Genomic DNA, 26,464 nt, shown 5'->3' with positions numbered 1-26,464 from the left:
CGGTGGGTATAATATGTGACCTCTATTAACAAAAAGAAGCCAAATGTGAAAGAAAATACAAAAAAGCAGCAAAGCTTTATATATATGCTGATTTTGATGGTCTAATCGAATGAAAACACATGAAATGTTGCACGCACACATACTGTAAGGCCTGGCAAAAAAATATAGTTGGCATGCTTGTCAGTGTTCAAGCTCTGCTTGTCTTAGCCTGGCGTGGCTTTTATAATCATTGTCAGTTAGAAAAATAAGGAGCTACCAAAGCGCAGCTAAAATCTAGCCACGCAATGACTTACTGCACAGCGCAACAAAACGTACCGGAAATGAGTAGATAGTGCGCAGGGGTAACTGTCCAGTAAGTGGATTTCTTTTTGTATTAATATTGCAAACTCTCTTTAACAGACCCGTAGGATGCAGGACCCCATCCCTACAAAACGTTCCTTTTTTTGTTTTGTCGCAAAATAGCAAGGCAGCTGCATCTGTCATATTTGCTGCCGCCCAGCGGCAAAGATAAAGAACTGCAACCACCTGCTTTCCGAGTCGAAACTTGTTTTAATTTGTCTTTTTTGTTTGTTTGATTGTTTTGTTTTTCTTATCTAACAAGTCGCACTTACTAAACATAACCAAAACTTATTTGTTGTGTTTGGTAAATGTCTTGCAGGAATATATATATATATTTTTTTTTTTAATCACTCCACCATTTTATTTTAAGTACAAACAATGACATTTCAAATATTTTCAAAATGCACATAAAGAAGTACAATCAAACAAACAACAATGAAACATAGGGCATTTCCATTTCAAATAAATAACAAAAAAGGGCAATGGGAAAAAATCATAAGCGTAATCTTTCAATAAATTATGCCAGTCTTACTGTATTATTTGTGTTAATAAGTAACAGTGAATTATTATACGATTTAAATTCCCTTTTCCATTGAGCAATATTTGTTTTTTGTTCTAAAGAAACGACATTTCGACTTCCGGTGTGTTTGCGGTCGTTTCCGGCCCGAGGAATGATTCAATGCAAGTCAACAAAGATGAACAAAATCGGCCAAACGAGCAAAGCGGACTTGCTGAGCGGCTACCTGACGGAGCGGCTCACGCAGCTGCTGCGGGACATCGTGGACGTGGTGGAGGACGCGGTAAGCGAGTACCGGGAGGAGACGCTCCGGACGCGGCTGGAGAACGAGAGCCTGCGGCGGCAGCTCGGCGACTTCCTGAGGCCGACTGACGAGCTTCGGGCCCGGCCGCAGCCTCTCGGTAAGTCTGCTGAAAGGGCAGCTAGCTCCTGAAGCTCGCTCCAAATGGGAGCGCTTTAATCTTTGCGAGAGATTTGGAAGCACGCCTCGGCTCGAGTGCAACTTGAAACGCCTTCCCTATCAAGTTCCACTCAGGAGCTTTTATTCGGCAACCGTTAAAAAGTCCAATTTGTTGTTTATTTTTCAACAAGCAGGGAACACGTGATTTATGTACTTGTGTTGGTGCATTTGGACATCATGCAAGTGGGTTCCCTCATCCATCACTAACAGTTCTCAGGTGTCTTCCACTGCCATTAACAGCCAAAGAAGGATTTTAACAAGCAGGGAGCCTTCACACAATATGTTATTCCTATACTTCAAACTAACCACTTTTTCGGCATCTATCTACTTCCACATAATTCATCCGATTCTCCTCATTCCAATTTTAACATATTCCAAAAATTCACGCCATTCTTAGTGTATTTTTCTTATTCCAAATATTCACGCCTTAACCACAATTCCCCATTTTGTACCCTATTTTCCCCCATTCATTCTTAATGGAAGAGTCTACATTTCACATTTACTTGCACATTTTTCATCCCATTCACTTAATTTCCAATTTCAAACTATTCCTAATATTCACGCCATGGGCGCATTTATTATTTTCATTCTCAGGATTCACACCTTACCCACAATTCCCCATTTTTCACGCCAGGAGCTCTTCCATTTATTCCACGGGTTTTTATTCAGCCTTACAGCTTTCACACGCAATTTCTCCAGAAATGGCATTTTCTAGTTTGTCTTTAGTATGCCTCAAGGATCAAGAGTTATAAACAAGTAATGTGAAACACCTCACATGCATATTTTGCTGCCATTTTGAGTGTTATTTCCCCTGTGCTTTCAGGTTCGAACAAGTCTCATGTTGCTTGTGACCAAGTTTGCGCCCCCAACTGCATCCCAACGCCCCGGGTGAGCACGACCAAGCGGATGGGGGCGGGGCTCCCCCGCCCGGACGAGGCCTTTCCCAAAGCGCTTCTCGCCCCATCGCTCAGAGCGGAGCCACCGGCCCCGCCCCCTCCTGTCTTCAAACGAGAACAGGATGATTTAAAGGTGACACCTCGCAAAAATTGCGCAGAGGTGGCCGTGGCCAGCGTGCACGTTTGCATCTCCGAGGGCAAGACCGACGTCAATACGGCGAGGGAGCGACAGGAAGTGGAAAGAAATGGTAAAAATGATGGATAGCGAATTTACCTGACAATGATTCTGATCCACTTGTTCTGCTTTTTTTAAAGGCCGGTTTGGAGAGGCGGCGGCGACGGGCACCATCGTGTACGAGTGTCCCCGCTGCGGCGAGGTCTTCACTCAGGCGGCCCGGCTGCGTCTGCACCTGGAACAGAAGCGCAAGACGTACGCCTGCAACTGGTGCTGCAAATCCTTCGCGCAGTCGGCCGACCTGCGGCGGCACGTGCGCACGCACACGGGCGAGCGGCCGCACCGCTGCACCTTCTGCGCCAAGAGCTTCAGCCAGAGGGGAAACCTGCGGCGGCACGTGCGCATCCACACGGGCGAGCGGCCGTACAGGTGCGCCGTTTGTCGACGCATGTTCAGCGACGGAGACACGCTCAAGAAACACATGCGCACACACGCGCACCACAAAGCGCACGACAACCACAGCAGCGCCGGCAACAAAGCGGCCAGCACGTGACTATGACATGTTGGAAACGCTCCCTATCCACTCACTGTATAGCGAGTCGGCCATTTTGTGCTCTCAGTGTATCCCACAATGCATCTTGAAACACAATCAATGATGGGCACTAAAAAAGAAATATCCCATGATGCATTGCACCTATAAAAGACAAATTCATGAGCTAGCTACGTAATTACACATTCTGTAGGGTAAATCGGTTCAACTATTAAATGAATAATTGTTAATTATTAAATTAACAATCCATCCACTCATTAATTGAAGGAGACTCAAATGTAATATTTAAATTAATTCAATTGAGTCAAGCCTGCGGATCACCACATCTATTTTTGATAATTTTATCAGGATAACAGACGAGAACCTCGTTGAACCAGTCATTAAAATGAAGGTTGTACCCTTTAACAATTTTGTGAGTTCTTTGTTCAACTTGGAGGTTAATATAAATTGATAAAAAACACACACACATAGTATACAATCAGGGTGATTTTGTGCATGTTTATTTTCTATTTGGGGAAATCGACTTGGAACTTAAGAGAAGCAAAAACTCTTAACTACTGCGATAGGAATTGGAAACAATAACTAAAATAAAATAATCAAAAACAAAAAGAAGAGAAACTGTCTTAAACGAGGTGATGGCACTTCCTAATCAAGCCAACATGGGACCCAACATTGAACCTAATTGCTTAACCCAATCGGATGCACCGATTTGTACAATCTGGTTAATGTTTGCAAAGTTGCACTTACAGATGGTCTCAGTTTGGCCCGAGAAGCGGAGATATGGTCCTGGATTAGAGGTCGACCTGGCGGTTGGAGAGGGCTTGTTTTGTTTCGGTTTCAGTGCCCTGCGATCCGTTAGAGCCTGGCAGGTACGACAACGGCATGTTTCGCTGGGCCTGAGGCAGAGGCGAAAGGGAAAGAGAAAGAGAAGAGGAAGTAGCGGGTGTGGGTCACGGGTCTTATACCGGTGTGGCCCCACCCCCGCATCAGGGGTGCGGTCTCAGCACCTCAGGTCTCAGAGAAGCTGGAAATTTACCAGCTTGGTTGGGCTTTTGTGAAGAATCGTCAGGTTGGTTGGATCCCATGTTAGACGAGATTCTAGGGTCCAAATTCAATTGATGCAAACATGTACAGTTGGACACATGAAAATAAATGTTACCGAGCTTACAACTGTGAACACAAATTACTTTATGGAGTCAACATTTCATAAACGGCAAACATAACATTTCATAATTCATTGTTCTGTTGCATAATAAGACAGTCATTCGAAAGTTGAGTTTTTTGTCAGTCAGATGAGCACCAGGCCAAAAGTTCCTTTCTTGTATTTATTGATTTGCTCTTCGTTGGTCTGTGAACAATAAAGTTTTCCAAATGTTCTTGTCCACCGTGCCGATATCATTGACAGTTTCTCCGCATCTCCCCACGCCACAATTGTTAGCTTGCAATAGACATTTGTAAAAAGTAGCCTATACTATAAAGTATACTCTGTGAGCGGGTTATGTAACACATTTGTAAGTTCCTCGGCCATTTTGTGTTTGGCTGATCAGCTCAACTCGTTCAAGGAAACGACAACCCAAAAAGTGCCTCCATTTAATACCTCTTATTCACACTTATGGAGACGTGGAGCCACCACCAAAAGCAGATTGTAATGATTATTAATGTTTACTCTACAAAATTCTTGTTGAATGTAAAGCTTTAGTAGCTGCCAATTACCGATGACAGACAAAAATGGAAATAAGAAAAAAAAAGGTGAAAAGTTTTTATTGGGGGTCACGTTTCACTGCTTGAAGACTAAATACAACAAACATATAAAAATACTCCAGAAAAGAAATAAAAAATGAACTACAAGTTGCTGATCTAAATAAACGTTCAATAAATTTTCTTGCCTGTGACCAACAAACCAAAACAACAAATGACTACATTTGCTATCTTAACTTTTTTTCCTCACCACGTTGCCACAAACTCGAGTGGACCGGAACCTTCAAAAGGATTTTGTCAATGTTTGGTTTTGCCCCGACTGTCACGGGCGGGCTGAACAGGAGGAAGGCCAACGGGTGCCAGGACATCTGGTGGACGCGGTCACGTCACCTGACAGGAAGGAGCGTCACCGTCGTCCGGACACGTACGCACGCACGCACGCTTCAAACCCACGTGCTGGAAGAGGGAATCCAGCAGAGAGGCTGAGGGTCACATGATTGGTCGGTCCAGACGGCTGCTGCGTGCGGAACGGAAGTTCCACGCCGGATCTGACGAACAAAAGCAGTTAGCGGAGAATGCAATCGTTTCAATTAATCGAAGTTTGAACTGGTCAAGAAATGCATAAGAAGGAGCTCATCTCTCGGAATTTGGGCTAAACAACGACGTGATGATGCTCACCTGCTTGTGTGCGCCTGGTCCGGGAGGGGGCGAATGCGGGTTACTCGGAGGCAAAGGGCACTTCAGGAGGCGGGGGCTTGACAGTCACGGGTTGGGACGTGCGGCGGGGCGGCGAAGGTTTGGGTTGAGCCTGCTGCTGCATCGTGTCGTAATAGGTCACGCCCCCGTACGTCACCTGCGACTGACCCTAAACACAGGAAGCGGCGGCACGCCATCCTTTTCAGATGGGGCGACATGGACGCCATTTTGAGATGGTGTGCTGTTTCTCGTTGTACCTGAGGGCTCGGGTACATGGTGGGGTATGAGAAGGTCATGACCCCTTGCGGTGGGTAGAACGGTGGCGGCGGCGGCAGAAGTTGCTGCGGTTGCCCTGGTGACAGAGGTCCGTAGAGGGCGGAGTTTGCGATGGGGCCTCCCGATTGGTGCGGATGGAGACCTGAGGAGGCCACAAGCACAAACAGCATTTAATTATTAAAAAAAAATTTTTTTTACAAAATTTGGAGCTGCTTGAATGGGTTTTGATTGAAAACCAACCCGGATGGGGGATGTGCATCTCAGGCTGTACCAGCATGCCTTGGGGTGCGATGGGGGCCGAGCCATCACCGTGCGCGTAAATTGGTCCCTGGTACGTTACTGTCAAATTCCAAAACATTTAAATTACATGTGTCAATTTGAGTCAAGAGGAGGAAGAAGAATGAATAATAAAAATAAAAAAAGTTAACTGGGCTCGTAGTAGTGTCCCTCCATGACGCCCATGTGCAAGGGCGCCGCCTCGGCAACGCCTCTCTGCCGTTGGGACGAGTAACGCTTGGCCCGGTTGGAGCCGCCCGACAGTTCATCCAAACCCGAGAACGCCGGCGCACCGGCGGGAACGTGCAAGCCGCCGCTTAGGCCTGTGGAGCACAAGAGAAAAAAACAAACAAACACATTTTGTGGTATAAAAAATAGATTTACAACTTCTCTTATGAAATGCGCAAGAGTATACAACGTTGATGGAGAATTTTTTTTGCAACCTTTAGCGTTGGGAAAGTTCATTTTCAATGCAAACTTCTTCAAAGTCCAACTCACAAATTTGACAATGAACTAGTTAGTTCATAGTTTAGAATTGGCATTTTTTTTCCAAACTGTTCATCGTTCCAAAATGAACTAGTTCATAATTCAAGTCTTTTGCCCCCCCCCCCTTGAATCCGTTTAAAATTAAACTATAAATATAACTTAAAAAAACAAGGAGAAATTAAATGAGTAAGAGGGTAAATTAAGAATACTTGATACCCCAAAAAGAATGACTGTCGTGCATGGATGGAGTACGCAATGAGACAAAAGAAAGGTCCATTTGAGCTCTTAACAAAACTCGTTTTCCACACATCGGGGAAAAAATGTGCCTGTGACTGACTAGTGTTATCTTACCATAGTGTTTGTGTGTGAATATTCGTAATTTGATGGAATATCATTCTCAAAGTCGATGCTAATTACCCGTTGAATGGCATCGTCCAATCACGTAGCATTAGCACTAGTGATGTTTTATAAACTAATAAGGTTTTGTATTTAAAATATACAATCAATGCGTGTAATTATTCCTGTTGTGTTTTTAAGTTTTACAATGCAAGCAACATACGGGAACCACGCGGCACATTTTGATGATGTAATCACCTTGCGACTGTTGTTGGCAACCGGGTTGCCTTCTCCTCCTCATTAATGCTAGTTTGCGGTGTATTTACCCGGAATTTCTCCTTGCAGTCTAACAAGAGAAAACCTGGCACCCTTGAACAAACATGAAGTGCATTCAAAACTGTTCATTGGCCCCAGAATGAGCTTGTGCCACGATGACACGTGTGCATTTTTGACATGATGGGCGTCTGCTTGTCTTGCTGGTTTAAACCTTGAAATACATTTTTCATCTATATGTGAAAGCGTCTGTGCGTTTGATGGGCTGTACTTTAAGATGTCACCACATCATGCAACGGAAATTCTTAATTTGAATACTGGCAAAAACAGTGGCCGATACTTCCCACTCATGAAATGTTATGGCAGAATCGCTTTAACACAGGGGTGGGCACACTCGGTCCTCGCGGGCCGCAGTCCTGCGGGTTTTGGATGTTTCCCTTCTCCAACACAGCTGATATATGATCAGCTCATCAGCAAGCTCTGATAACGATCCTGTTGATCGGAATCAGCTTGTGTTGGAAAAGGGAAACTTATCCTTCAATGACCCTTTATTCTTTTAAGCTGCAACAACAGATATATTTGTAGTCCCCCCCGCACCCCAAAAAAAGGTATCAGAGCAGGAAGTTATTGGTGTAAATTTTTCATATCGTGCATATCCCAATGTATTATTTTCCCTTAAAATTGCATAAAATTAATGGCAACTTTCTATTCACATCATTTCTAATTTCTAGTTCCTGATCGTAAAACGGCTGCAGGAGCCGCCGCGAGTACCATATACCATAAAATTAAACTGGCATTGGCACGGACACTGATGATGGTATGACACTGATACCTGGTATCAGTGTCATACCATCATAGTCAGGATGGTATCCACCTCTGCCTCATTTTGAGCCAGGAAAAACCCTGAGTAACAATTCTTAAATGAAGCACGGCACATTAAAAGCCGCAGGGTTCAACACATGGCAAAAAAAAAGTGGCTTATCCGAAAGTCATCATTTCACAAATTCTGTCAGCTTTTATAATGGTGGGCTGCCGAGAGGGCCAGAGTAGTCATCTGGAATTTCATGAGCCCACCCCCCAAACCCTTTTATGATGTAAAGGTGTGACGGAGCGAGGGATGAGCATATAGCTACAGGCGGGTCAGAAATGACAACATTCTCTCACCTCTTATCTCCGAGTGTACGTAGGAGGCGGGGTTCTGGTTCCATGACTGTCGAGACACCAGATTCAGCTGAGCCACGTCCTGTTCTAGCTCGGCCACGCCCCCCCCTGCCCCCGCCGGGTTCTTCACTCCTACCCCTGCCTCCTCCACCGACGTCTGTTTGCTGCCCAGCTCAGCCGGCCGAGAGCGACTCCTGCGGGCCAGCGAGTACGACTTTCGCTCGACGGGTCGCTCGGCGGGAGGCGAGGTTTCCCGGGGGGCTGCCGACGCGTGGGGGGGTTGCGTGGGGGAGGTGCCTCCTTGTTGCTCTGGCGGCTGTCTTCTAGGTGATGTACTCCGATACGGCGCGTGCTGAACAGACGGCGCGGCGTTACTCAGGCGGTCCTCTTTGCTGAGCAGGGGGTCCTCGGTCACCCTCCCCCCGCCACTGCGACCCCCCCTGCCAGAAAGCCCCCTTTCTGCCGGCAACTCAGTCGGGGCTTTAGGACCCGCTCGTTCTCTGGCGTGAATCTGAGGAGCATGTGGTTCACTCCCTCCGTACTGGGGCTGTTGTGATGGGAAGTGGTGAGGTCGGCTACGGTAGGCGTTGCCGCGATGGCCCGACGCAAGCGGGACTGAGGCGGGAGGTGCGTGATGAGGAGGACCGCCTCGAGTGGAAAACCCGCCGCCCCTTCCTCCTCGACTGCTCTGCCAGGAGCGCTGCGCTCGCTCTCCACCCTCCCGCCATCGCTGCTCTCTGTTGGGGGACATGGACGACCTGCACACACAAACAAACTTGACTTAACACTACGCAAGAGGGGCCCCAAAAGAAAAGCTCCCATCGTTTCTCTCACTAAAATTTATTTTGCATACTTTTTTTTTCTCCTTCATCCAAACGCAAATGACATGGACATGATTGAATGAAAATTATGTTCACATTTTGAAAAGGAGAAGAAGAACTGCGGCAGAGCTTGCTCACCGAGGTCGCCGATGCGTGAAGGTGCGCTCGCCGTTTCGGATGTCGTAACCGTAGCTGGCGATGAGTTCCTCACGACTTTTGGGCGCCTGCTCCTCCTCGCGGAACTTGTCGTGCTCCCAGCGCCCTTCGTCCTTCCACAGCTTCCTGTTTCTGCCTTTGGGCCTAGACGGGGCGCAAAGGGGACAAGTTGAGACGCCGTTCCTGGATGAAGACAGACAACGAAGACGCTGATACCTCTCCTCCTCCTGGGTGTGGCCTCTGACGTCGTGCTCGAAGAAAAGACCCTTCCGAGGGATGTAAGCCGGGTTCTTGCGGTCCTCGTCGTCATCAAGCTGCTGCTGCTCCGACTGCCCTCCTGCTTTGGTCTCGGGGTCCACGGTGGACTCCTGCAGGTCACATGAGGGGAGCGAGTCTATCACAAGCTAAATGGCAGACTTTGTGATCAGCAAATTGCGTTTTATCAAAATGCGATTCTTTTGCAAATGCAATTATTTGTTCAGCCCTAGCTGCAACTAGACTAGACTCACCCGCTTGGCAATTTTTTTTTTATTAAATCAATAAATCCGATTAAGATCTATTATTATTATTTTTTTACTTTAATCGGAGTGCATTTACTGGTGAGAGATTGAAATACGGACGATTTAGAGAATTTTACCAACAAATCGATTGTCAAATAGTTGGCGAGTAATTACAGCATCGATTAGTTGACGATCAATTGGAGCACCTCTAATGCAATTAATTATATAACATTGTCTTGAAACGTACATTTGTAAGCAGCTAACGAGAGTTGAAATTGTGTTAACAATTGGTAAAACTATCGACTTGCTACCGAGCCAACAACTAGCATGGCTAACATTCGTTCCGACGTTACTTCACTAAGTGCAGAAGAGCAAAGAAGCTCCTCGTTTAGAGTATGAAAATCTCGATTTTTGCAATTATTCTGGACTAATACAATTTGAATCTAATAAACCCAAGAAACATTTATTTAAAGGTTTAATTTATTCAAAAAGAATTCCTGTGCATAATGTTCAGACAACAATAATGTATGCTGATTCTAAATTAGTTTTAACATAAACTTAATAGTTTGTACTTAAATGCCACAAAGTTGTAGTTACTGTAAAACATGTCTTGTAAACCACCCATCAAGCATTGGGCAAAATTACAACTCACAAAAACATTTGGATGTAACAGAACATAAGAACAGCAGCTTTTAATAATCCAGAAGACAAAACTCAATTTCACGATTTAGCAAATTTTCAACGATTCAATTTTTAAAATGATGACGTAATTGACAAATTAATTTTATTTATTGTCCAGCCCTAGTATGAACTTTCACTGTTCTGTCTTGATTTTTTTAAATTAAAAAAACAAAACAAAACTATACTGTGGACCGACACATACTTGCGGTTCTGCATTTGTTAAATATTTTTTACATTGTTTTTTGGGAGGGAGGAGGGGGGGACAAACTCCATTTGGCATACATAACGCAAATTGTGTTTATTGAAGAATTTTTAGTGACAAAAATAACGGCCGTCAACTACACAGCTATTCCTGAGCTGACACAATCCCCGTCTCCACTGCAAGTTATTTTCATTTTATGTGTACAGACCACATACGTTTTTTGAGGTTGTAGTAAGCCTGAAGAAAGTTGGTTTGGTTACTCAGCCGTTGAAAGCGATTTCAGCACGGCTCAAAACGAACCGCGCAATCAAATTTGTTTATTTGCTGTGACGTATTCTTCTTGAGCAACATCACTCCGGCACCGGACGTCTATCATCACATAAACCATCAAGTTTTTACGCAACGACGCAAGTCATTCACTACTGTCTCTCTTCAAGTAGCCATGTTTACTCCATATTCTATACACCCACCGCTACTGTTGAGGACTTACATGTGAATATCATTGGTGATGCACCGAATATTCGGCCACTTAAAATTTCCGACCGAAAATGACAAAAAAAATTGCCATTTGCGGCATTTGGCCGAAATAAAATTCAAGCCAAAAGAATATGGCCGAAAGAGGAGGATGTGGTGACGCAAGCAAAAAAAACTTGCTGCAAGCAAGTTTCTGTTTGAATAAAACACCAAACACGGGAGTGAGTGTCCGCCTTGCTGCTCAATGGCGTTTGTGAGTACCGGCAGCTTCATTGTGCACACCGGAAGGAGAGGGTCGCTTGTAAACTATGTCGAAAAAGAGAGCGCTGCCGAGTATTGCACTACAGGTGAGCCTCTCTTTCTCCTGCAGCGCCTTCCTTTTTTCTTTGATGAGAGCCCCTCGAGCGCTTCCATCTTTTCACTTGCATTCTGGTGGCCGTGCTAAATACTTGAGCTAATGTTAGCACTATTGCTATCAACATTTTAAACAAGTAACACTATCTCCAGGTGACTACAGATCTGTACAGGACGCTGTGTGTGACTTTGCAGTCCGTTCCAATAGCCGATTGGCTGGTGCGAAGAAATGTATTTATTGCCGATTTTAAGTGCGCCGCATCATGTCCCGCTCCAAAAATGCGTCATCCGCCCGCATCCGTGCCCGCCGGTGCGAAGTACTGTACATTGACTATAAAGTGCAATTGCACCGCCAGAAAATGCTCAGTTGCTCATCCCGTGTTTGGTGTTTATTTGTACCATTCGCCAACATATCTCTGATGTCTGTGGTGTGGACGCACTTCAATGTATATCCTGCTTTGTTAAAATGGCTGTGCGAAATAGGCCTAAATATTTTATAATAATATTGTAATTTTAATTAATTATAATAAATGCAATGATGCATTTCTCATTTTGGGTTTCGGACAAAAAAAATCATTTCGGCGCATCCCTAAATATACAATTCATAGTGTGTTTACTAGGGTTGTCACGATACAAAAATTCAAACTCAATATTGATACCAAGGAAAACACTAAATACCATTTTCCATACAGCAGAGATTAAAAAATAAAAATAAAAAATAAAATAAAAAAAAAGATGCTTTACAAATGCATGGAAAAAAACATTTTATTAACATGACCGCAAATAATCAATTAAATAAAATTATTAATAATCAGAAAATAAAAAAAACGAAAGAAAATCACTTTTTCACATGCAAATAAATTCATAAATAACACAAATGGGAGACTATGTCATACAAAAATTGCCACTATGACAAAATTTTTGGTTGTCTGTAGTGACAACAGACATAGGAAACATCAATAAGAAAGAGATTTTAAGTTAATTACATAAGTAATCTATATTTTGAGGTAGTAAACTACACAAAAATAAATAAACAATCAGTAAAAATGAACATCAAATGCTGCAGTTGCACTCAGCTACACCTTTTTTAAAAGGCTAAAATCGACAATTTCAAATATCTATTAAGGCATACAAGGGTTTAGAAAGTGCCCTTTATTCTATGATGACTGTCTAAGTTTGTCTTATCATTGGTCTGAATTTTCTTTGCAGTTGAAAGATTTTTCACAATATAGATAAGCATGTCAATGTGCTGCTCTGTGTGTCTTGCCCTTTTTGGCTCGCAAATAAGCACAGTTGTAATAAACACGCTCTGAGGCACAACTTGAAGCAGCAATACACAGGTACGTAGACATTCACTGCGCACAAAGCTAATCGTGAGCCCGCAGCTAATGACTAATAACAAACAACAACAATATTTTTCTTGTCCACCAAGACTGGCTGGTTTGGCCCTCTTGCCACCGCACTGGCCATACTTAGCATCTGTAAAACATAGCTGAGCAAGCGAAGTAGCAATGTGGGCTCTCCGGCCACTGTAGGCTGTGCTGCGGGAACGCTACCATTTATTGATACTATGACAAAGTAGTAGGGGTGTGCCCAAAAAAATAAAATTCGCAAAAGAATCGCAATTCTCATTTAGTACGATTCAGAATCGTTTTTAAATGTCCCAAAATCGGTTTTATTTAAATTATTTTATTCTGTCTTGCTTTTGTCTGTGTGCGCCTTTATTTGGAGCGCTGTTCATGTTGTACCCAATTTGACCACTTAGGGGCAGTGTGGTTCCAAGCAGTCTAATGCACTGTTAAGTTGTAGCCACATTGGAGAGTAGAAGGAAAAAGTCAAGATCAAGTTATTCCAATAAAAGTTTTTTTTTTGCAGTGTAGAGACGTTCTTTTGAATGATAAAAGTCCCGCGAGTAGCGTGCTAATTAGCATTAGCGAGTCAGACTGGATTAGATCATTACAATTCCTTGCACATCTATAGATTGAAGCAAAAGTCATTGTCAATCAAATCATTTTGAATCAAAATTAGCTCCTAATCGAAAATCTATTCTGAATCGAATCGCAGACCCAGAAATCGGAATCGAATCGTGAGACATTCAAAGATTCCCACCCCTACAAAGTAGTATCGAATCCGGATACGACGTGTTATTATCGACACTTTTGACAACACTAGTGTTTACTGCTCTTCCACACATACCCCCCGCTTTTATGATGTCACATCTGTTCTACGCGGATTGAATTTCTGTTCTGTTTCTGTTTGGTAAGGTTTGTCCCGCCTCAGAAATACGTTTGATGCTGACACTGACGCATCTGATGGTAACAACGATGTGTCTGTTTTCCAGGCTAGTTTGGAGTTGCAATACTTGTGACAGTATGATCACCGTGCAAAATAAATATTGTGATTTCACAATTTGACACCAACTCGTGACTTTTCATGTTGTGCTGACCACGGAAATGCTACATTGCTACGTGCATCAAGTCCACCCAATGTCAAATAAAAGTTGACGTGGTGTAAAAACTTGGAAGCGAGCACTTCACTAACCTGACCGTCGCCGCTCTGCCGCTCTCCTGCCAACTTCCCTTTTTCCTCAGACTCCTTCTCCTCCTCCTCCTCCTCCTCCTCTTTACTCCTCTCTTCCACATCTTCATCGTCCTCTCCTGGTGCCGTTTCGGCCGCCGCGACAAGCTCGGACTGACCTGTCGCTGCCACCGGAGCTTCTTCGTCACTGTATCCGTCTCCGTCGTCTTCCTCCTCCGCTCCCTACACAAAGACAAAGTTAACGTTTCCCAAGACAGAGTTGAGCTCGTGATGGCGTTTGAGGGCGTTGTTACCTCGGAGTGGGAGGCGTTTTCTTCCGGATCTGCGCTCTCGTAGTCTGAGAGAACGGCTGGAATGCACAATCATCCGCATGAAATATGTCAAGTATGAACAAGCACAAAGTCGAGCAAAAATAGATGACAGATGCGATTTTACCTTCTCCTACTCCATCTTCACTCTCCTGCAAAAGCGGAAACAAGACACATTTTACTCAGAAAACAATGACACGTTTAATGGTCCTATGCAACATAGTTTTTTTCTGGGTCTGCAAGATCATTTTTAGTTGTGAATGCCCAGGATGCCTTTTTCAAGCTATTCTAGTCAAAAACGCCTGACATTTTAAACGGTCGGATTTCTCATTAATATTCAATGAGAAAAAGCATAAAGAAGTGGGGAAAATTTTATATTTTGATGGCTTTAACATCCTACTTACTTTAGCTTGTAGCCCAAGCAGACGGATTACATTGAGTCATGTTCATAACCTCATAAAGACACCTGCTGGGCTTCTCAACTTGAAAAGCAGCACTAAACAAATTGTGACGTCACGCACAAGGACCCGAAGTCGCAAAAGTAAGATCAATATTGCACTCTAGAGCTTTCCTTCATGTGACACGATTGGCGTCTTCATGTAAACTCGTGTACGACGACGGTATTTCGTACTTTAAACATTAAACTTGAAGGAAGCCTTTTCTTTCGCCATGACGACATTTGTTGAAGAGAAACCGCCAGGCGGACGCGCTAACGTTAGCATGGAGCTAACAGCACTCACACACTCGGACTGCACTTCCTTCTTGGCCTCGACGCGGTCGGAAGCGGTCTCGACCGGTTCGGGCTCTCTGCTGCCGCGGCTCTTGCTCGTCTGGGAGCCCGACTCCCGACTCTCCGAGCCCGAAGCGGACTCGTCGTCATCGTCGTCGCTGTCCTGGGACGCGCGCCTCCTCCTTCGTCGCCGGTCCGCCATCTTAGCTTCCGCAGATGCTGGAAACGCACAAATGCATTGTGGGGGGTGGGTGACTGCGTCTTCTTCGTCGTCGTATTTTCGTATCATGTTTCTCATTAGCGCCGCCAGCTGGTTTGCCATATAAACACCCACACGCAAGAGAATACAGTAATGACTGTATTGACAACCAGAGACAAATTTAACAAGCAATAATTGATGTTTTTTTTTTTTTTTTCAGTCTTTTTTATCTTAGCGTTTCTTTTCTCGCACGTTTACATCTTCTTCTTCTTTTTAAATATATGTCTGCAATAACCTCACAAGCCAGATTGAGAATTGTGATTCACTCAAGGGAGTTCTTCACATTCTCCGGAGTTTGTGAACTCAAAAATACCGCGAGAATTCAGCTTGCTGGCAGGGTTATGTCTGCAATGGATAATGATACAATAGTGTATCTGTAACTTAGTGCTGGCTGAGGTGGGTCGTGACGATGAATATGCAAAAAAGGTTTAAAAAAACTTAAACTACCTTTATCCAAACATTAAAATGTTATGTTGCTCTCTTCGTCAAAACTAAACTCCATGACTTTGTTGCCGGTTAATTTTCTCTTTTTAAGGTTTCTCTCATGGTTGCAGTGCCCAAAACGGGTATATGAACACACACAACAGACGAGAAGTGATTAAGGCAGTTTGCAAATGTTATTTTCATCGCACTACTCATGTTGTTATTAAACTGCTGGAAAACTGACATTTGAGAACCGTTCAGTGTCAGTTATAATTATAGGTCACAAATATTCAAATGTGATTCAAACTTTAATTCATGTTTTCATCATTCAATTTGTGTTCTGTCCTTCAAATTATTAATCATTACATTTGCCTCTTCTAACCAGAGGTTAAAAAAACAGTCAACAGTGTTCTTGGACTGACCGGTGGGGACATTTTGCATTTGTCGGACATTTCCACTCACTCGATGTCGCCATCATGTCCAACAAAGCTCCACAAATGAGAACCTCTCCTTCCAGACAGTTGCTCTCATTGCTGCTTTAGGCACACTAGGAGGACGTGAATGTGGCCTTTCACGTGTCCTTGTTCGTCTTCAGTGTCATAATCATCATCTGAATGGTGTGGCTGCCGGGAAGATTGGATCCCGCCAGCTCAGATTTGTTGGCCTCAAATGTTTCCAGATCAACGTTGATGCAGGCCAGCTTCCACTTGTGCAGCAGCGCCTCAATGCTCCAATCGGCACTACAAGACGTGCAAAGTTGCAAACCCATTTTTGCCAAAACAATTGCTTTTGTGCTTCGTAGAGCTGCCGTTACAATGTGTGTGTGTTCATAATCATTCACTCATGATCTCCTCCTCCCTTTACATAAAAATCCCTGTGTAGTGGTGAGGGAGCACAGAATGACTGAATGATCCTGAACACTTCAAAATAGGCAACTCACAATAGAGCACACTATATAGAGAATAGGAAATGATTTGCAACACAGCCATTGAGTGATGTTACGATGTTAAAAACAATTACCCATGATGCAACAATGGCGTCAGAGAGAGCAAAAAAGAAAGACGCACCTTCGTTCTTGGTATGTGACCCAAAACTGAGCGTTGGGGTTCTTTCGCAGAAGAAAAGCCACAGTGACCAGAATGTCTTCAAAATCTGCAAACAGTTGTTCAATACAAGATTGGAAGGTGGGAACGTTTCTACTTCCTGCAGAATGAAAGTTGTAAATGTGTCAAGCGTTGTTTATGGTCAAGTGGATGGGCTTACCTCGCGGCTCATAGAAAACGTCGGACGCCAACATAAGGTGCAGGGGCGGAAGCTGAAGCAGTTGGGGTGAGATTTCCCCCCAAGTGAGAGGCAGCGTGAGCACGTCACACAGATTGTTGGCCTCACAGCTGCGTCTGCAGTTCTGCACGCATTCCGGCGCGTTGGCGTCGTCTGACAGGATGACCTTGGCGCCGCAGCGGGATGCCAGCACACCTGGAAGACTCACGCCTGCGCCCAGCTGTGGAAGCAAATACGTCATCATCATCAGCAGTATTATCATCGTCATCATCAACGTACGTGGCCGCCAGCCTCACCTCCAGTACAGTCTTGTCCTTCATCTCAGTTCTTCTGGTCCAGATGTACTGAGCCAACACCACTGCACTAGGCCACACGTACATGCCGTACTGCGCATCCAGGACCTGTCCGCACAGCAAATAACCTTTAACAAGACAGACTTATTGCTTTCGTCATCACTCAGATGGATGAACATGTATTTTTTTTGCAAAAGTCTTGGGGCATTACATTTGTTATGCATATCAGATCACTATAAGTAGCATGCAGATCTCCACCTAAAATTAATAAATGTAAACACAACCCTTAGTGTTTAACAGTTTTGTTTTTTGTCCTACTTGCCCTGTCATGTTTGGTCATGACGTCACACATTATTTTATCCATAAGCACTTAACACAAACAGTATAAGTAATTAAGCCACCATTTCGGCATAAAACGATAATTTAGCGTGAGGGGATATGGGCAATTTGTTACGGCAAAGTTGCATCGGGAGAAAAGCTGAAAAAAAACTTCATTTAGCTTTCTGACTCCTCACGAGGTGCGTTCAAGGACCATGAACAAATTGGGACATATCCACTTTTCAGACGGAAAACCACTATTGAAAGTGAATAAAACATAATAAATGACGACAAGCACGCAACCAACGTGTGCTTTCTAAATATGGCCCAATTTATCCGCTTCTCGGGTCCTTCGCGACAGCAACAGCTAAGCTAGTCAGCGAAGTCCTTTACGAGCGACAAGTTGTTGCAGTGTTTTGTCAATGATTTGGGCCGAAGTCAGCCGTCTGTCTCCCGGGGCAACCACCTCGCTTGCTGTTTCATGAGTTTTACCTCAGGAATGGACACACTCAGCGACTCATGCGTGTCATTCTTGGTTTCTTCAAAAGTGAAAATTCTATGAGCCACTGTGGGAGTTTCCGGTCCTCTGTTATTCATCTCCTCTTAGTATAATTATGTAAGCATAATTAATTGTAGCAAATAACCTCACCGTCGGCAGTTAGCACTGAGCAGAAGCGTTTGGTTTGGAGCTCTCTTTCCGGCAATGAATCTCAGCCTATCACATCAGCGTCTGTGCCTGGCGGGAAGGCCCATCGTACGTTTACACCAATAGGAAGACCCTGCTTAATATGCGCACTGGCCAATGAGCATCGAATAAATGCTTTAGGGGCGTGTCCCACAGTGACAACCAGTTGCGATAGCATAGCATTGTGTCTTTCTGTTGCTGCTAACTCAACTAGCTTCTACTTGCATTCGCCATGCAGGCGCATTAAACGTGCCGTTCGGAGTCATAAGAGTTGACAACTTGACATGAAGCTACGTTGGCCATGTTTCGACGCCTTATCAATAAATTAGCTCGCTGGCCATCTTTCGGTCTTGTTGAGAAGCGAACGAGCGCACAAAGCGTTAGCTCCTTGTTAGCTTGCTAAGTAGCGACGGTCGCTGAACAGTGAACAGACGAAAGGGAAGGAGGAATGAACCACAAGAGCAAGAAGAGGATTAAAGAGGCCAAACGAAGCGCCAGGCCCGAGTTGAAGGACTCATTAGACTGGATCAAGCACGCTTATCATGACACTTTTAACGTGTCGCACAGCTCCGTCAAGGTAACTGAAAATGAGCACGCGATGCTAAGCTAATGCAGCTCGCCGCGGCTAACTCGTCACTCCAACGCTCTTTCGAGAATCTTCTCATGGTGATCATTGAACCCGACGAACATTTGCTCAATCGTAACTCTACTAGTTCATACAATATCATCATCTGTGGAATAACAATCAAGTAGGCAGACGATTACAAAGTCTCAGTCAAAAGCACTGTAGGCTAGTGCAAATGTGAACTGGTTGAAAGTGTGCTTTTGTCCACGTTTGTCGCCACAGGACAATGTGGAACGAGTGGACGCGCAGCGTCTGAGCCCCGAAAATTTCATCGAGCGCTTTGAGAGGCCCTACAAGCCCGTGGTTCTGCTCCGATGTCAGGAGTCGTGGCCCGCGCGGCAAAAATGGACCGTGGAGCGCCTGAAGCGCAAGTATCGCAACCAGAAGTTCAAATGCGGCGAGGACAACGACGGCTACTCGGTGAAGATGAAGATGAAGTACTACGTGGATTACATGGAGAGCTCGCGTGACGACAGCCCACTCTACATCTTTGACAGCAGCTATGGCGAGCACGCCAAACGACGAAAACTGCTCCAAGACTACCAGGTGCCTGTCTTCTTCACCGACGACCTCTTCCAGTTCGCTGGAGAGAAGCGGCGGCCGCCTTATAGGCGAGTGACCCTTTCAGCACCTTCTGTACCGTGCCGCCTCCCACATTGACATGACCCACGTTTATTTATTCTTTTAATCCTCAGGTGGTTTGTGATGGGCCCCGCTCGCTCCGGCACCGGCATCCACATCGACCCGCTGGGCACCAGCGCCTGGAACGCGCTGGTCCATGGCCATAAGAGGTGGTGCTTGTTCCCCACCAACACGCCCCGAGACCTCATCAAGGTGACCCGCGAGGACGGAGGCAACCAGCAGGACGAGGCCATCACCTGGTTTAACGTGGTCTACCCCCGCACACAGCAGCCCGGGTGGCCTCCCAAGTTCCGACCGCTCGAGATCCTGCAGAGACCCGGAGAGACCGTCTTTGTGCCGGGTCAGTGGGAAATTAAATGATCATTTTAGTCAGCGTGTAAGTGAGCACAAGGTGCAAGCCAAGGATGCTATTGTGAAAGATCCCAAGCCACAAATCTTTTTGCAATTTTTTAAATAATCTATGATAGCCCTTAAATCAGGTTTCAAAGATAATTTGGTTTGGAATTGCCCTTTTTCTAACAGTTTGACCATGATCGTCTGCGTGTTGATATTGTGGTTGTCATGGTAACAGGCGGCTGGTGGCACGTGGTTCTCAACCTGGACACAACCATCGCCATTACACAGAACTTTGCCAGCACCACCAACTTCCCCATCGTGTGGCACAAAACTGTACGAGGACGGCCCAAACTGTCTAGGAAGTGGTATCGGTAAGAAGCACGATGTTTCCATGACGACATTGTCAGTGATTGGCTGCAGGCGAGCACCCCGACCTATGAATTTTTCCAGTTCTGAGACAAAATTTGAGGTTATATTATTTAGTTTTTTTTCTCTAATCCAGTGAAATATTTGTTTTCCTGCATTAAAAACAAATTGAGTCAAAGTAGCACTAAATTGGATTGAACGATTATTTTTATGTGTGACCACTGACCGGGTCATGTGACTCGGTTGATGGTATCAAGGCTGAGTGTTTTTGTTTGTGTGTGTTTGCTGGTGAGGATTCTGAAGCAGGAGCGACCCGACCTGGCGGCGCTGGCCGATCGAGTGGACCTGCAGGAGTCGACGGGCATCGCGTCTGACAGCTCCAGCGACTCGTCCTCGTCTTCATCCAGCTCGTCCGACTCAGACTCTGACGTACGTTATGCCCATGTTACTCCGTTTTGCGTCTTCCTTTTGTCTCTTGACGCGTTTCCGCCGGTGTCCCTCGCAGGCCGAGTCGTGTTCGGAAGGCGACGCGGCATCCCACCGCAGGAAGAAGAGACGCACGTGCAGCACGGCGGCCAACGGAGACGCCTGCGGCCACGACGACTGCGTCAGTAAAGAGAGGAGCTCATCGCGGTGATGACGCCACACTCGATGCAACTTTTTTTTTTTTTTTACGTTTTTATGGTGAAGACGATCCTGTGTTGGAGATGTTTGAGTTGTTCCGGGAAGCACATGTGCCTTGTCAAACATAATTTGTGTTGATTAATAAACTGTTTTTAAGATTGAAATAGTATTGAGTGATGTTGCCACGGGCTGCGGCACTGTGCAAACAAGGGCCCGGTTTTCTTCCCACGCTTACCTTGTCATAGTAACTTGTGGTTCAGAATTAGCATATTCTCCTTTTTTTTCCCCTTTTTGGGGTGGGGTGGGGTTTGGTAAACATATTGAATGCACAGATTTGAAATGTACTTGGGTGGGTGGACTCCAATGGGGGGGTTTGCGGGGTGTTCGCAGCCTCTAACCTCATGATCCACTAGTGAGTGACGGCAAACTAATGTTATATGCGGTATATATATATATATATATATATACTTATTTTTATTAAATTTTCTTGAAATTTACTTGGGTCGTGGCCCGCCCAAGTATTAACATGATATGGGTAACACTGGAATGTTCAGTTTTTTAAAGAATTTTTGGGGTTTACAAAAAAAGCATTACAATGGGTATCAATTATAAACAGGTTTACTTTATTGGCGGCCCGGGCCTGAATTTTCTTTCTTGTCCTTCTCACCTATTTAAAAAAATTAAATAAAAACATGGAGATGGACAAAGGGGGAGCAGTGTGACCCGGAGTACCAAACTGTGAGTCATGTTAGCTGCCTGAGCGGATCTCCACCTAAACTAGAGTGCTGAGGTCCAATTTAAAATGCGAAAAGCCTCAAGCCCACCAAAACCTCAACACATAATGATTACCAATTATAAAACAACTGATGAAGTCTCTGTTATTTACATGAATGTTCATGAAACTACTGCAATACTCTAGATCAGTGGTGTCCAAATTCAGTCCTCGAGGGCCGCAGTCCTGCAGGTTTTGGATGTTTCCCTGCTCTAACACACCTGAAGCTCATCAGCCAGCTCTGCATAAGCTTGGTAACGATCCTGTTCATTGGAGCAGGGAAACATCCAAAACCTGCTTCTGAAACTGCCTAAAGATTACTCCCTAAAAGTGAACTAAATCCTTGTCTCTGATACGGAAAATTCTAAAAGTGACCTAGCTATTCCTTGTTTGACTCAAATACCCGTACACTCATGTATTGACACCAGTCTCCACCAGTTTACTGAGCGGCGCAGGCTTGCCGAGGGTGCGCGCAAGTAGCGAGTGTTGCTTTTTTTGGCTTGCTTCATACAGTGTGGAAGCCTCTTCTTGCTACACATCTCAAACCCTTTTTCTTCAAGGGAAACATCACAGCAGCACAATGGCCTAGCTCAGGTCACCTAAAAAGTTCGGATATGGCGTTTATTTTGAAACCTGACCGGACGTGTGAGTGCCAGTCGGGTGTTTCCGGACACTTGACGCGGGATTACAAAAAGAGCGCGCGCGTCCCAGGTGCATGCGTGCTCCCGTCAGTCAATCCGTCCGTCTGTCATGGAGCTGGAAGTGGATCTGGAGTTTCAGGCAAGCGTGTTCCTGTTCACCGCGCTCGCCATCCTGGTGGCCGCCGCCGTCCTTCTCCGCCGCTACAAGGCCCCCTCGGTCGCCCCCTCCGCGGCCGTGTCCTCTTCCTCCCCCGCCGCCGGCGCGGACGACGAGCCTCCGTCCAGATTGTTAGCGGATCAGCATCAGGTTGTCCCTCATTTCCAATACAATTGGTCACACTGATTTGTTGTTTGGTAAATTTAAAAATCACGCTAGCTAACACGATTAACAAATGACTCTGCATTATCTTTTATCTTGTCCTGTTTCAATGCGTTAATCGCATTTACAAGGTGAGACGTGAAGTAAATCTCCTACAGAGCCTGGCGACAACTCGATTCGTGTTTTGTGCAGTGTTTTTTAATTTAACTTTGACAAGTTACAAGTTAGGTTTAGAGTAAAAATTCCTCATGAAACGCTACACTAGGCCCGGGTCGTATGTATAAACGGGTCTTGGTGACCCGAAGTGTGCCGACGGCGTTTGGCAACATATGGGCTCACCTTTTGACCTTTCAACTTTGCATAGACGTGCACTGACCGGTGTTGTTCACGTAGATTGGGTGTGCACGCTCTGGGTGAGGGGTGGTAGAGTTTCTGAAAGCTTGCAGTATCTTATAAGAGAGCCACCATATGTAGAAGACGTGTCATGTGTGTCAGCAGCAGACGGCGGCAGCTTGTCAACCACGACCTGACCTGCAAGTGACAGGATGGGGGGGGTTTGTGGCCCGGGTGGGGGTACCTTCATAAAGGCTCACCATCAGTCAGATCATACTTCAAACTGCATACTAATCACACGCCTACATACTGTATGTATGAGCATACATACATGAGGTTGGTTACAAGGTTTTTATTATTTTTTTTAAAATACAAGCTTGTATAGCGCAGGAGTGTCAACTTGTTTTCAGGTCACACACATTAACCACTACAGGTGTAAGTAACCATATGTCAGAAACCTCTGATTGAATTTCATGGTCCAGTTCCAGTAGCCTATATTATTTTGTGTAAACGGGCCGAATGAATGAAACTGATTAAATGAAATGAAATATTTTTCCTGTGCATCAGCTTACCATCTTTTCAGGAAAGAGGACGGGTACATGAGATACGCAGACCATCTCCTTCACTACTTCCTCAAAGTTGTCTGCTCGCTCAATGCGTGTGTGGCGTGCTTTGAATGAACTTGGGACTCATGTGAAGATGTCCTGAATCCAAATACTTGACTGAGACGGACCTTTTGATCTTTGTTCTTTCTAGGCTGTCCCAGAACCAAAAGTGGTTTCAGAAAACGAGCCAGAAGGTGTCCAAGAGTCCCGACCTTGTACAGGAACAGTCTCTGCAACAGAAGACAACCTTCCCGAAACAGTTTGTGGCTCAGAACTTGTTACAGAATTAGTGTGTGTTCCAGAAGCATTGGCAATGCCAGACCCTCTTTTCGAACCGCCAACGAAACTTAAAGTTTCAGAGCCTTCGCCTGTCAACGAATTCCCCTCTGTTAAAGAAGCAGTTTCTGAACCCCAGCCAGATTTAGCACCCCACTTGGGTCCAGAAGCTGTTCCAGTACAAGAAAGTAACACTCAGCTAGAACCTGTACTTGAACCACCTTCAACACCAGAAACTGCCCCTCCGCTAAAACCGGTTCGTGAATCACTTTTAGCACCAGAAACTGTTACTGAGCTACAACCTGTACTTGAATCACTTTCAATCCCAGAGCCAGTTCTAGAAACTGTTACTCAGCCGGAACCTGTACTTAAATCACTTTCAGAACCAGTTCCAGGAACTTTTACTCAGCCAGAATCTGCACTTGAATCACTTTTAGCACCAGAACCAGTTCTAGAAACCGTTACTCAGCCAGGACCTGTACGTGCAGTTCCCGAAACAGCCACTCAGCTAAAATCTGCCATAGAAACATGTAGTGTTCTCGAACAAATCTCCAAATCTACAGTAAAACCTGTACCGGACCAACCTGCAGATGCAGAACCCTCCTCTGAACCAGATCCGGAAGCAGCAATACTAGTTTCTGAACCAGTATCAGTAACACAGGTCACTCCAGAAGCAGTCTCAGAACTAAAATCGGTTGTCCAGTCAGAATTGGAACCTAATGAGGTCTTGCAGATTGTGGCTGAGCCGGTTTTGGTACACCTGGATAAATCTGTGTCAGCACCACTCCCAAGATCCGACCAGGAGAAATGCCCGACTCCCGAACCTGTTGCGGAGCAAGCAGTTGATGCGGTGCCTCAAGCGGAACCTCAAGCGGAACCGGCGCTAAATGGTAAGAATGGTCACTCTCTGGCAATCACACAGGATCGCATAAGTCCGATCAACATTTTTTTTTACAGAGGATTTGTGTGATTGTCGCCCATTGTCGTGTCACAGGAATCAAAACAAATGGAGCGTCCGGGAAGCTGGCATGTTAGTGGGCGGAGCCGCCATCTGCCACTTAATGTGAAGAGCAGTCAAATGCAGCTTATGAGCATGTGTCTTCTGTAGTTCCCAGAAAGCCAATGCGCTCATCCAGTCAGGCCAAAGAATTAGTAACTGTAATTCAATTAAGAGATTCATCTGCTAGCTGCACGCCGTCACGACTCACCCGGAGACGAACGGCTTACGAGAAAACGTCTTACAAGAAAATGTCCTGCTTGTGTTGCAGGCGAGGCGGCGGCGGCGGAGGACAGAGTGACGTTCACGCCCGGAAAGAAAGCAAACAAGTTTGAGACTCTGATGACCAAGGAGGAGCTGGAGGAGGAGCAAAGGTTGGCGAGTAGATCATCAAACTGAAACCCCCACTTAGGCTCAAGCAATCCCAAACGGTGCATTTATTTGCTATATAGCTATCAATTAGTCCAACGATTACTCGAGGAAACATAATTTTTTCATCTAGGAAAATGAACACTATAGTAACTTCAAAGTAAACATTTTCATATTGGTTTTTAAGAGCGAGGGTCTGCTTTCACAATCACAAGTGCCTCTATGGCTGCTATTGGCATCCATTTTATCCAGCGCTTGCCCTCATTAGGGTCACATGGTACATAGACGCAATTAGTCACACGCTCATTGCGTCACTGAGTGGGAACTGCACAAGTTGGGCGAGAACAAATGTTCAAGATCCATTTCTATGGATAGAAAAAAAATAATTCTTTTTTTCTTCTTTCAGCTAATCTGTGACTACGAGAGCCAAATGGAAGATGAGTCGACCCAAAAAAAAAAAATTATGACTTTGAAACGCTGAAAGTGGACTCAATTGGGGGAAAAAAATGGAAACTAAAATGTTACATTATGCAAACAAGTAGAACGTTAAATAAAGCTGTTTATCGATCCAAGTTCCCATGTGAAGCGTCAAAGGATTGTTTGGGATGAACATTTTTGACTTATGTCATGTTTTGTAAAGTGCTATATAAATGGAGTTGAACTTTGAGAATGAAAAATCTAAATTGACGCAACTATCTAAAATGTTATCATCACACAAACAGTGACAAAAAATTATTTCCCCTTATTAACGAAACATTCATGTGTTCATCCATCTGCCATCCATCCATCATGTTCTCCCAGAGTGCAACAGGAGCAGTTGGCAGCAATCTTCTTGCTGCTGAGAGAGAACGCCGAGGCTTTGGGGGAGGTGACGGAGGGTGACATGGAGGAGCAGTTCAAGCTCTACTCGCTGTGACCGCGCCATGTCGTCCATCCTCTCGGTTCAACTGTACGCCCGCCGGTGTGATTCCCTTAAACCTGTTTGGACTCCATTTTACAAAGTTGTAGCATAGGGAGCAGAATATATTTAATGTGTACTAAAGTGGTTGGAAAACAAACCGGTGCTATTCTTTTAACGTAACACAAACCTAATTTGTAGCCAATCAGCCATTTCTACTTTGAGACCATCTCCTCACTCCGCTTCTGATGATGCATCAGGAGACACAGGGCTTTTGCTATCTTGCTCAAGGACACTTGGGCATCTGCAAGCATCATTAGCCAATTGAATATAGTCTTACATAGCTATTTAGAAGCAGTTGTAATTCCTCCATAGTCAAGGATAAACAATCGGGGCACGACCAATCACATAATTGAACAAATGGTGATGAAATAAACAGCTAACGTGCACATTCATACACGAGCTGCATGGTTAACGCACTCACCGGCCTTTTAAAGTC

General features: G+C 45.0%; 5 protein-coding genes across 9 annotated transcripts; 3 read left to right on the top strand and 2 right to left on the bottom strand.

The window, feature by feature from the left end:
- The first annotated feature begins 989 nt into the window (after positions 1-989).
- Positions 990-4,313, top strand: LOC147181510 (uncharacterized). The gene is made up of 3 exons (XM_086089261.1): positions 990-1,257; positions 2,140-2,460; positions 2,528-4,313. Exons 1-3 carry the CDS (start codon positions 1,011-1,013, stop codon positions 2,938-2,940), a joined length of 981 nt encoding a protein of 326 aa, XP_085945387.1. The 5' UTR covers positions 990-1,010; the 3' UTR covers positions 2,941-4,313.
- casc3 (casc3 exon junction complex subunit) lies at positions 4,249-16,188 on the bottom strand. Its single transcript, XM_086089196.1, has 13 exons — positions 16,048-16,188; positions 14,914-15,122; positions 14,301-14,325; positions 14,159-14,214; positions 13,869-14,087; positions 9,333-9,484; positions 9,099-9,260; positions 8,143-8,897; positions 6,036-6,206; positions 5,848-5,946; positions 5,589-5,749; positions 5,314-5,500; positions 4,249-5,183 (listed from the first exon to the last, which is right to left on the bottom strand). Exons 1-12 carry the CDS (start codon positions 16,061-16,063, stop codon positions 5,354-5,356), a joined length of 2,172 nt encoding a protein of 723 aa, XP_085945322.1. The 5' UTR covers positions 16,064-16,188; the 3' UTR covers positions 4,249-5,183; positions 5,314-5,353.
- On the bottom strand, positions 15,881-18,782 carry mettl23 (methyltransferase 23, arginine). 3 transcript variants are annotated; one of them, XM_086089240.1, is made up of 6 exons: positions 18,127-18,781; positions 17,970-18,043; positions 17,163-17,267; positions 16,849-17,086; positions 16,653-16,737; positions 15,881-16,325 (listed from the first exon to the last, which is right to left on the bottom strand). In XM_086089240.1, the coding sequence occupies exons 3-6, from the start codon at positions 17,244-17,246 to the stop codon at positions 16,157-16,159; spliced, it is 576 nt and encodes a 191-aa protein (XP_085945366.1). In that variant the 5' UTR covers positions 17,247-17,267; positions 17,970-18,043; positions 18,127-18,781; the 3' UTR covers positions 15,881-16,156. The 3 variants fall into 3 exon arrangements, with proteins under 3 accessions (XP_085945366.1, XP_085945374.1, XP_085945357.1); XM_086089248.1 differs by lacking the exon at positions 17,970-18,043 and having other exon boundaries at positions 18,127-18,782; XM_086089231.1 differs by having other exon boundaries at positions 17,970-18,781.
- jmjd6 (jumonji domain containing 6, arginine demethylase and lysine hydroxylase) lies at positions 18,315-20,919 on the top strand. Of its 2 annotated transcripts, XM_086089218.1 has the most exons (7): positions 18,315-18,739; positions 19,010-19,398; positions 19,483-19,621; positions 19,697-19,769; positions 20,001-20,136; positions 20,425-20,560; positions 20,637-20,919. In XM_086089218.1, exons 1-7 carry the CDS (start codon positions 18,611-18,613, stop codon positions 20,766-20,768), a joined length of 1,134 nt encoding a protein of 377 aa, XP_085945344.1. In that variant the 5' UTR covers positions 18,315-18,610; the 3' UTR covers positions 20,769-20,919. The 2 variants fall into 2 exon arrangements, with proteins under 2 accessions (XP_085945344.1, XP_085945336.1); XM_086089210.1 differs by having other exon boundaries at positions 19,483-19,769.
- Positions 20,920-22,196: 1,277 nt separating this feature from the next.
- Positions 22,197-26,303, top strand: LOC147181506 (uncharacterized). 2 transcript variants are annotated; one of them, XM_086095647.1, is made up of 4 exons: positions 22,197-22,475; positions 23,577-24,591; positions 24,970-25,072; positions 25,869-26,303. In XM_086095647.1, the coding sequence occupies exons 1-4, from the start codon at positions 22,278-22,280 to the stop codon at positions 25,981-25,983; spliced, it is 1,431 nt and encodes a 476-aa protein (XP_085951773.1). In that variant the 5' UTR covers positions 22,197-22,277; the 3' UTR covers positions 25,984-26,303. The 2 variants fall into 2 exon arrangements, with proteins under 2 accessions (XP_085951773.1, XP_085951858.1); XM_086095732.1 differs by lacking the exon at positions 25,869-26,303 and adding an exon at positions 25,474-25,677 and having other exon boundaries at positions 22,199-22,475.
- Positions 26,304-26,464: the final 161 nt, after the last annotated feature.

This window comes from Leptonotus elevatus, chromosome 1 (genome assembly GCF_054856555.1).
Source record: "Leptonotus elevatus isolate MCC_2025b chromosome 1, RoL_Lele_1.0, whole genome shotgun sequence".
Lineage (NCBI taxonomy): Eukaryota > Metazoa > Chordata > Actinopteri > Syngnathiformes > Syngnathidae > Leptonotus > Leptonotus elevatus.
This window is presented reverse-complemented; position numbering and strand designations above follow the sequence as displayed.

Bases quoted from the DNA above. Each gene is read 5' to 3' on its own strand.
- LOC147181510 (XM_086089261.1), top strand. From the start codon at position 1,011: ATGATTCAATGCAAGTCAACAAAGATGAACAAAATCGGCCAAACGAGC. The intron at 1,258-2,139 runs GTAAGTCTGCTG...CTGTGCTTTCAG, and splicing joins GGCCCGGCCGCAGCCTCTCG to GTTCGAACAAGTCTCATGTT. The intron at 2,461-2,527 runs GTAAAAATGATG...CTTTTTTTAAAG, and splicing joins ACAGGAAGTGGAAAGAAATG to GCCGGTTTGGAGAGGCGGCG.
- jmjd6 (XM_086089210.1), top strand. From the start codon at position 18,611: ATGAACCACAAGAGCAAGAAGAGGATTAAAGAGGCCAAACGAAGCGCC. The intron at 18,740-19,009 runs GTAACTGAAAAT...TTGTCGCCACAG, and splicing joins TGTCGCACAGCTCCGTCAAG to GACAATGTGGAACGAGTGGA. The intron at 20,561-20,636 runs GTACGTTATGCC...TGTCCCTCGCAG, and splicing joins CGTCCGACTCAGACTCTGAC to GCCGAGTCGTGTTCGGAAGG.
- casc3 (XM_086089196.1), bottom strand. The intron at 14,326-14,913 runs GTGAGTGCTGTT...CCGCTTTTGCAG, and splicing joins AGGAAGTGCAGTCCGAGTGT to GAGAGTGAAGATGGAGTAGG. The intron at 9,261-9,332 runs GTATCAGCGTCT...CGCCCCGTCTAG, and splicing joins CACACCCAGGAGGAGGAGAG to GCCCAAAGGCAGAAACAGGA.
- LOC147181506 (XM_086095647.1), top strand. From the start codon at position 22,278: ATGGAGCTGGAAGTGGATCTGGAGTTTCAGGCAAGCGTGTTCCTGTTC. The intron at 22,476-23,576 runs GTTGTCCCTCAT...TGTTCTTTCTAG, and splicing joins TGTTAGCGGATCAGCATCAG to GCTGTCCCAGAACCAAAAGT. The intron at 25,073-25,868 runs GTTGGCGAGTAG...ATGTTCTCCCAG, and splicing joins GAGCTGGAGGAGGAGCAAAG to AGTGCAACAGGAGCAGTTGG.
- mettl23 (XM_086089231.1), bottom strand. From the start codon at position 18,074: ATGAATAACAGAGGACCGGAAACTCCCACAGTGGCTCATAGAATTTTC. The intron at 17,087-17,162 runs GTGAGGCTGGCG...TTGCTTCCACAG, and splicing joins AGGACAAGACTGTACTGGAG to CTGGGCGCAGGCGTGAGTCT. The intron at 16,738-16,848 runs GTAAGCCCATCC...AACTGTTTGCAG, and splicing joins CGTTTTCTATGAGCCGCGAG to ATTTTGAAGACATTCTGGTC.